This window comes from Lithobates pipiens, unplaced genomic scaffold (assembly GCF_037356315.1).
Source record: "Lithobates pipiens isolate NorthernLeopardFrog02 unplaced genomic scaffold, aLitPip1_a1.2 Scaffold_23, whole genome shotgun sequence".
Lineage (NCBI taxonomy): Eukaryota > Metazoa > Chordata > Amphibia > Anura > Ranidae > Lithobates > Lithobates pipiens.
The window spans coordinates 22,594,014-22,603,768 of NW_027507785.1; the positions used below are offsets into that span (position 1 = coordinate 22,594,014).

At 44.0% G+C, this 9,755-nt stretch overlaps 1 protein-coding gene across 1 annotated transcript in view; it reads left to right on the forward strand.

Moving 5' to 3' along the window:
• TRIM3 (tripartite motif containing 3) overlaps window positions 1-9,755 on the forward strand; it is a 59,791-nt gene that overhangs the window by 34,263 nt on the left and 15,773 nt on the right. The window contains exons 10-11 of the mRNA XM_077451301.1: window positions 1,187-1,257; window positions 7,788-7,928. Of these exons, the coding sequence (XP_077307427.1) occupies window positions 1,187-1,257; window positions 7,788-7,928 (212 nt within the window). The remainder of the gene's footprint in view (window positions 1-1,186; window positions 1,258-7,787; window positions 7,929-9,755) is intronic.

Here is a 9,755-nt window from a genome sequence, read left to right on the forward strand (position 1 = left end):
GCATGTTCTACTGTGTGTGGGATGTGTTGGTGCAACTCACTGATCCGCTCTCCTCCGTGTCGGAACGAAAAATACCGACACGGAGGAGAGAATACATCACTTCCTCTCCTGTGTTTACATTACAGGAGAGGAAGTGATGTCACCGGGGATTTCTATTCGTCGGGAGCGATCGCGAGGGGGTGGCCATGAATGAATGGCCGTCCCCTCGTCCGGGATCGCTCCCGAACGAAAACCGACCGCCGCAGGCACCGGGCGGGGGCCCGATCGGGCCCCCGACCCGCGGGAGGCAAATCACGTACATGTACGTGCTTATGCCTGCCCGTGCCATTCTGCCGACGTACATCGGCGTTAGGCGGTCGGCAAGTGGTTAATTGTGGTCAGATTTGTGGTCATTTCAAGACTGCTTCATTATTTAACTGCCCTTATGAATATTTCCCCTTTCTGGCTGTGTTTCACCTGTGGTGATTATACGCCGGTATTATTTAATTATATTATAGTTTTACTATTGTGACTGTTGATGTTTTCTAGATGGCTCTTACTATCATTCAAAAAAATGAAGGAAACATTGTATATTAAAATATGCGCTGTATATTTAAACTGCATGGGGAGCGGATATTCTCCGTGCAGAGGATCCATAGCTGTAGTATTTATAGCTGCTGGCTTTTAATATTTTTTTTTTTTGGTGGAATCCCTCTTTAAGTAGATAAGTTCTTATAAATATGTTTATTTATTTCTTTGTATATTTTAAAGTAGCTGCTGTCTTGGGTGCAAACCAAATACTACTATAATTTTATGTTGAGTGTGAGTTTTGAAACTTTTAGCGCCGAGGTGGGAGAAATAGAGGAAGCGCAATTTTGAGGTTTTCTCCCTTATTGTTTAATTGATGGATAGGTATATATATATATAATAATTGGGGGTTTTAAGTAAATTTTCTAGCAAAAAATACGGATTTTAACTTGTAAGCAACTGATTACTGACTACTTAATCCTTTCATGCCCAAGCCTATTTCTGTAATCTATAAGACTATAGATATAGGTGTTAGGTGGAATTTTGTTAACAGGCTGCTCTGTATCTGGAGTCTGGACAAGAGAGCAAATGAAGTAGAGTCCTGGCAAAATGTATTTATTTCGTTTTTTTAAACAGCCTTTTACTTTGTTATAAATACATTTTTTTTTTTTTTCTTTAGGGCCACATTTTGTGGCAGTTAACAACAAAAATGAGATTGTGGTGACGGATTTCCACAACCATTCTGTTAAGGTAAGCAAATCCACACCCCGCTGTGCCCCCAAGGAATTATCATATCTGCTGGGTTAACCCTGTTATCATGTGTTAACGCGGTCGCGGTATGCTGCATGATAAAGTGGTAGTTAACAAATTTTGCCTATTTTTACCTACAGCTAAGCTTATAATAAAGCTTACCTGTAGGTAAAATTTTATATCTCCTAAACATGCACCGTTTTAGGAGATATTCCAGCAAGCAGCAGCCGGTGACGTCACCAGCGCATGCGCTCTGAACAGCATATCTGTGCCGCACCTGGTGCTGCCGTGCGCGGCGGCAATGTCATCGCTGCTCAGCCAGCCAGATGACCAGAGCCCACAAACCTGGGTGAAGATAGAAGCTCTGTTTGGTTAAGGTAAGTATTTGTCTTTATGTGTGTATCTCACATTTTAGCTGCTGCTTAGTTTTTTAGTTTTGTTTGTTTACAGCGCGGTATTTCCCTTTTTTTTTTTTTTCAATATCATAATGTGCAACACATACTAGCACATTATGATATTGAAAAAAAAAAGGGAAATACCGCGCTGTAAACAAACAAAACTAAAACTAAGCAGCAGCTAAAATGTGAGATATACACACATAAAGACAAATAGCTGCACTGAAAGTAGTGCTAGATACAAATTAAGACAATATAAAAAATTAGTGGTAAGTAATCAAAGCAATGACTCTCATTTACATAGTGAATGTGAAAAATGAAAATAAAAGTCCAAAGCTGAGAATGAATCAAATAAATTGAATGGTTCAAATAAATTTGAAAACCGTTTTCTTGAAATAGTACCCAAATAGGTGAATAAATAAGACTTAATCTTCCACCACCAAAAAGTGCCAAACGCCAAATGAAATGCACATTTACCAAAAGGCAAACGAATTGAGGGGAATATAATTGAATCCAGTGAGGGACACAGATTACACCGCATTGCATTTATGATCATGCTGTGATGCTGTGTCCTACAAACGGAGGCATGCTGGGTGGAGGAGGGGTTCTACTGGGCTGGCCTACAGAATTTGTTTGCCGATGTCCAAATCCTTCTGTAAGTGGCGGTATACTCCACAATATAACTTCCTGTGTCACTAAGGCTGCATTCACACCCGAGCGTAGCGTTTTCAAGCAGAAAAAAGCTTGTTTTTTACCGCGATTTTGTGCAGGGCAAAAGGTCACCAATGTTAAAAGAAGAAAAACGCCCAAATCTGCTCAATTCGAGCGACAAAAAAAGGGTCCGGAACTTGTTTGAGCTTGAGGCGTTCGGCTTCAGGCGACATGTAGTGGAGATGTGAACCATCTCCATTGAGAATAATACATTTTTTCCCCTCCAGCGTTTTGCAGCTTCAGGCTTCAAGCTACAAAACGCTCAGGTGTGAATGGGGTCTAAATGGACTCCCAAGAATTACTGCACGGAGTGTAAAATCCTATAATTTGGTACATCTCCCCGATACATGTGCATCTCCCCAAGGTTTAGCTCTAAAAACACTGCAAGGATTAATAAAAAATTAAGCTGCCAGAAATCTAGTGAGCACCTAACTTCCTGTTGCTGTCTGATGATGCTGCCGCCTCAGAAAAGGTGTTATTGGCTCTGCCCAAGTTCTACCCTGTTGAACTACTGAACACCTCCCTCTTGCCATAACTCAATGTGCAAATGCCTGTTACAAAGATACGTGTAGCATACAGTCCCTGACAAAAGTCTTGTCGCTTGTGTACAAATTGACCTGAAGTGCCTCTAAAATATATTTCTAATCAAGATTTTGTTACAAGAAATGGGTCATTTTAATCCCAACAGCTTTTGTAATAATGTTTCAGTGCAAAACGAAACTGACAAAAAGTATTCTAATATTCACAGCTTGGTAAAGCCCATTGAGTCAATTTTTGCCAAGACATAAGTGTTGTCGCCTTGTTGTTATATGAGCTTCATCTGTGACTAATAATGGATCAGTTAGGTCTCAGGTGTGTATAAAAAAAACACCAGTACACTAGACCTTCTCAACAGCAACTAGACCTCTGCAAACATGCCTAATGCCGCGTACACACGGGCGGACTGTATGGCGTACTTAGTCCGTCATACAATCCGACGGACAGTCCGTCATACTTTCCACTGAACGGACTTGACCACACACGGAGGCACAAACAGTCCGTCGAAAGCTTGCGCGATGACGTGTACAGCGCGTACGACGGGACTAGAAATAGGAAGTCCAATACACAGCAAAGCACCCTTCCGCCGTGTAAATCCTTTCTGGGCATGCGCCATTCTTAGTCCGTCGAACTAGCCTACTGACGACCGTATTGTCCGCTGAAACCAAAGTACCAAAGTACGACGGACAGAATTTCGAAAAATCCGAAATACTTAGTACGCCAGACTGCACGCTGAAAAAGTCCGCTGAAGCCCACACACGACCGGACTGTCCGCTGAAATGTGTTTCGACAGACTAAGTACGCCATACAGTCCGCCCGTGTGTACGCGGCATAAGATTCACCCGGAGACTAAAGTGTTGATTATCAAGAGGCTGAAGACCAGATCCACTGCTGATGTTGCAGACACCTTCAACGTGTCTCAGCGTCAAGTTCAGAGGATAAAAAAAAGATTTGAAGAGACTGGAGACGTTTTGGACAAGGCCAGGTCAGGCCGAGCGCGCAAGACAACTGCTCAAGAGGACCGTTTGTTGGCTCGAAAATCCAAGGCCAGACCATTTTCCACTGCAGCAGAGCTCCACGAGACCCGGTCACCTGAAGTCCCTGTGTCAACCAGAACAGTTTGTCGGATTTTCTGTCTCGAAATGGCCTCCATGGTCGAATCAGTGCCCATAAGCCAGCACTAAACAAAAGACAATTGAAAAACCGTGTGGCATTTGCCAAGGGCCACAGCCTGCCTAAAGGAAGGACTCTGGAAAAGTGGCAGAAGGTGGATTTTTTCAGACGAATCTTCTGTTGAATTACACCACAGTCGCCGCAAATATTACAGGAAACCTACTGGAACCCGCATGGAGCCGAGATTTACCCAGAAAACAGTGAAGTTTGGTGGAGGCAAATCATGGTCTGGGGTTACATCCAGTATGGGGGTGTGCGAGGGATCTGCAGGGTGGAAGGCAACATCAATAGTCTAAAATACCAAGAAATCTTGGCTACCTCCTATATTCCCAACCATAAAAAAGGCCAAATTTTGCAGCAGGATGGTGCTCCATCGCATACTTCCATCTCCACATCAAAGTTCCTTAAGGAAAAGAAGATCAAGATGCTCCAGGATTGGCCAGCTCAGTCACCAGACATGAACATCATTGAGCATATGTGGTGTAGGATGAAAGATGAAGCATGGAAGACGAAACCAAAGAATATTGATGAACTCTGGGAGGCATGCAAGACTGTTTTCTTTGCTATTCCTGATGACTTCATCAATAAATTGTATGAATCCTTGCCAAACCGCATGGATGCTGTCCTTCAAGCTCATGGAAGTCATACAAGATATTACATTTGGATCTCACAGCACCACTACTTAATTTGCTGACATATTTTTGGATTTTCAGTAAAGTTGTTCAATTTCTGTATAGGCGACAAAACTTTTGTCTTGCCAAAATTTAACCTGTCTGTCTTGATTAAATGATAAATCTTTTTTCAGTGAAACTAATTTTATTTCAGTGCATTAAACATCATTTGGGAGGGCTTTAGCTTTTCATATGAGATATTTCTAACACTAATTGATTAAAGCGGAGGTCCACCCTAAAGTGGAGCTTCCGCTCATTGGAACCCTCCCCCCCTCCGGCGCCACCATTGGCACCTTTCAGGGGGGAGGGGGGTGCAGGTACCTGTACAGTACAGGTATCTGCACCCACTTCCGGCGTAGATTCTGCAGAAGCTACGCCCCTTTCCGAAGGTCCCCCGCTGCCTGCTGGGAAACACACGGATCCCTGAGACAGTAGGGACCATCCTTATTGCGCAGCGCGACTCGCGAATGCGCAGTAGGGAACCAGGAACTGAAGCTGCAAGGCTCCACTTCCTGATTCCCATATCCAAGATGGCGGCGGCAGCACCCGAGAGACGATCGAGAGATCGGCTTCGGGTGCCGACATCGCGGGCGCGCTGGGCGGGTAAGTGTCATTATTTTAAAAGTCAGCAGCTGCAGTATTTATAGCTGCTGGCTTTTAAAAAAAAAAAAAAAAACGGTGGACTCCCGCTTTAATTAGAAGTCAGGTTAATAGCAGGAGTTTCTACAAAATAGAGAAGTGACAAGACTTCTGTCAGGGACTGTATATGCAAATAAAGTGCTATTGTGCTAATAAAATGTCTATTAAATCAATTTGGGTAATCATAACGAGCAACATTCATGGAATAAAGTGCTGTTGGGCTACTGAAACAAAACCTATGACCTAGTAAACAATGGTAATGTCCCACGTGCCTAATAAGTGCTCAATATTTAATGTCCATAGTAAATGATCTTTGCAAAGTTCCAAATGAAGTGAATAAAAGTAGATCCTTGTGATAGTGTTCCAAACCTAATAATAAGTGTCAACAGTCTCGTGCTCCCCTCCTCTTCTCTCCTTTGTAATTATCCTCACCTCAAGGAGCGTGACCGTATAATCCAGTTTGGTCAATACACCCAGCTGAACCACCCCTGGGCTCTGTGTAATGTGGACCTTGCAGGTTCCTGACCAGTTCTGAGAGTGTATCTGCAATGCATATAAGAGAAGACAACTAGATGGTGTTTTAGCATTTAAAATCACAATTTATTAAAAAAAAAAAAAAACATCCAGGGTACTCACACATTTTGAGGTGCTTATAGCGCACCAATATATATCCAGCAAAAAAGTTTATAACCCAATGGAAGCTGTAGGTCCGTTTTGATCACAGCAGGTTGTCCTAACGCTGCTGCTTCTGCATACACCATTCTGTCCCCTCCCCAGTGCGTGTCGACACAGGGAATCACGTGTCTTTCTCAGGGGGATTGCTGTGATTGTCAGGAAGATGCGTAATTCCCTGTAAAAGCCATTTGCTGCTGTCAATCACAGCCAGTGAACCAACAAGGAAAGGACGGGAGCAGGGCCGAGCTGCACTCCTTGTGTGAATGGACATCATTCACGGGAGTGAGGCTCGGGACGAGACTGCTCGTGTGCTCCCATAGCAAGAGGCTTCATAGCAAGAAGCTGGCCTCCATATATCATTTTTTTTTTTTTTTTTGCCTGTGTCCTAGGACAATGGATTTTATTTTATTTTTTCCCCTATAGCTCTGCTGAGGAAAGTCTAACCAGTCTTTGCTAGAGTCCTCATTGTTTTACATTGGTGTACTACATATTTATTTGTGTTTTTGTCTATATATACACTTTTGATTTTGAGAATTATAATGATGTTTGTTATTTATCATGCAAATTGATACATGAGAATGATGCACTTTATGGCCAAAACTCCTACAAATGGTTGGATTCAGGTGTTTCCATTGAATGGTACTGCTATACTGGTACATCGTACAAAGACATTGTAGACAATTGTGTTCTTCCAGTCTTGTGGTTAGGGTTTCGGGGGAAGGCCCTTTTCTGTGTCGGCATGACTGTGCCCCTGTGTACAAAGCCAGCTCCATAAAGACCTGGTTTGAGGAGCTTGGTGTGGTAGAACTCAAGTGTCCTGCACAGAGCCCTGACCTTAACCCTACTGAACACCTTTGTTGGAACATCAGTTGTGATTCAGGTCTTCTCATCCAATATCAATACCTGACCTCAACATTGGGCACTAAATTCCCGAAGACTAACTCCACTAGCTTGGAGAAAACTTCCCTGGGGAGCATAGGCTGTTATGGCCCCACTACATATTAACGTCCGTGACTTGCAATTAAATGCCAATTGTGAGGCAGGTCTTCTCATCCAACAACGGTATCTGACCTCGCAAATGTTCCTATGGCTGAACGGGCACAAATTCCCACAAACACATTCCAAAATCTTAAAGGAGAAGTCCAGCCTTGGTTCGTTTGGCTGGGCTTCACTCCTGTGACCCGTTTTCAGCAGAGAGTGATCTGAAGTCCACTCTCTGCTGACGTCACTGGAATCAGTCCAGGCACCGGGTCATTGCGACAATAAAGTCTGGATCCACCAGGTGCCTGGACTGATACCCGTCTTAGCCTCTCAGCGAGCCGCTGTGATCCTGAGGCGGCCACTCCCTGTCCCTCCGCAGCTCAGCGCTCGGGGGGGGGGGGGGCAGAGCGAAGAGCTGCTCACTGACAGGCAACAGCTCTCTGCTCGGGGAGCTGAGAGAACCGAGCCATCAGCGATGTTTGATCGCTCGGTTCTCAGTGTAGAGGCAGCGGGGGACAGATGCAGCATCGGACTTTGCTGGATTCACCTAGGTAAGAATGATTATGGAATAAAAAATAAATTCATGCCCATGGCTTTGGGATAGGGTGTCCAACAAGTTCATATAGGTGTGATGGTGCACAAATCTTGAAGCAGTTCATTAAATTGTATTTTCATTCCTCTTGAATAATTGCTGTTGGTCGCACATGTGGGTTTTCTCCTCCTATTTCCTTTTTCTTTGCTTTTGTAGGTTTACAATGCAGAAGGAGAGTTCCTCTTTAAGTTTGGCTCGCACGGTGAGGGAAATGGTCAGTTTAATGCTCCCACCGGTGTTGCTGTGGATTCTAATGGGAACATTATTGTGGCTGACTGGGGCAACAGCCGGATTCAGGTGCGGATCTTGTAACGGTCAGAGTGAGAGTGTTTCCTGGGAGGAAGTTTTGAAATATTGTTTTACTCCCTTTTCAGTGTTGCAACGGTTGCAGTCAAACACAGTTTGGTAGCAAACCTGCAAACAAAAGGCACACTGCATGGTCATAGAACCTCTGTAAAGTGTGGATCCTAACTTTAATATAAAAGTTTCCCTCTTGGGAGATACAAATGATAAATATGAGGGTGGGTATCTGTTTTTATATTTTGACAACATGCTGTTTTTTTTAAAAAAAAACCTGTTTAATTGCATGCAAAAATTGAACAAAAAGGTCCGGATGGCCTCTCTCCAATGAAAACGATTTGTATAATCTATGCAGCAAGGATAAAACTACTGACGCGTTTCACACCATTATAGCAGGTACTTATTCACAGCTATGAATAAGCACATGCTATAACGGTGTGAAACGCGTCAGTGGTTTTATCCTTGTTGCGTGGATTTATTATAACAATAAAGAAATTATTTTTAATTGGAGTGCTGCCATCCAGACTTTTTTTTTTTGCATATTGAGCCGCAACCCACGCCTGGAGGAGGGGAGAGATCACTGGGAAGTAGACACCTGGAGCGGGTTCTTCTTCTTTTTTTTTTTTTTTCAGTTGATGTGTCCAGATCTGTTTCATTACCTTATTCATACCCACTGACCGCATCAGGTGTCTGTGCTTCTCTATACAATAAAGTCAGATCATGGCTGGTGTGGGGGGGGGGGGGGGGGGCTGGCAGGGTGCTGTACTTTCTTCCTAAAAAAATAAAATTACAGCACCCAGCCTCAGTACTCCCCTCAATAGCCCTCAGCCCTGCTGCAAGCAGTGGTTTGGCTCTTAAAGCGGAAGTTCCCCCAAAAGAGGGGTCCACTTGTCTGCATCTTCCCCCTCCTCTGCCACATTTGCAACTTTTTTGGGTGGGGGAGCAGATGCCCGCTGCCACTTCTGGTCAGATCGCCACGGCGCTCAGAATATAAGTTGCCCCTTCCCCTGCAATCTTCTTGGACACATCACAGGTCCCAGAGGACTGCGGGACCATTCACAAAGCGCAGAGCGGCTCCCACATGTGCGGTGGGAAACCAACTGGGAGGCCGCAAGGTTTCTGCCAGTTTCCCTTAGCTAGGATGCCGGCGCCTGCACCTGAAGCTGATTGAAGAATCAGCTTGGGTGAGAACAGCGCTGGATCCCTGGACAAGTAAGTGTCTTAATATTAAAAGTCAGCACCTTCAGTATTTGTAGCTACTTACTTTTAATTTTCGGAGGGGAGACTGAAGCTCCTCTTTAGGAGGAGTTCTGCAAATTTCAAACTGCCTTGATGAATGGATATCAATTTGGGGAAGTGAGTGTTCCTAGGCAGGTCAAGGCTTTATGCCAGGGATCCTCAAACTACGGCCCTCCAGCTGTTGCGAAACTACACATCCCATGAGGCCTTGTAAAACTCTGACATTCACAGACATGACTAGGCATGATGGGAATTGTAGTTCCTGAACAAGTGGAGGGCCGTAGTTGGAAGACCCCTGCTTTATGCATACTGGGCGACAAAAATTACACTTTTAAGGGCGTTTTTTTTTTATTTATTTATTTTTCTTCCTCTAAATGCCCCTCTAAGTTAGCCTATGTGTCCTTGAACACACAGCTGTTTTTACAGGTGTTTAGAGGCAGAAAAAAATCCCAGTGGCAACGCATTTCGGAGAGGAGCGTGTTGCCGCCAAAAAAAAAAAACGTTTGACATGTCTGAAGGCAATTAAAGGGGTTGTAAAGGTAAATATTTTTTCACCTTAATGCATTCAATGCATTAAGGTGAAAA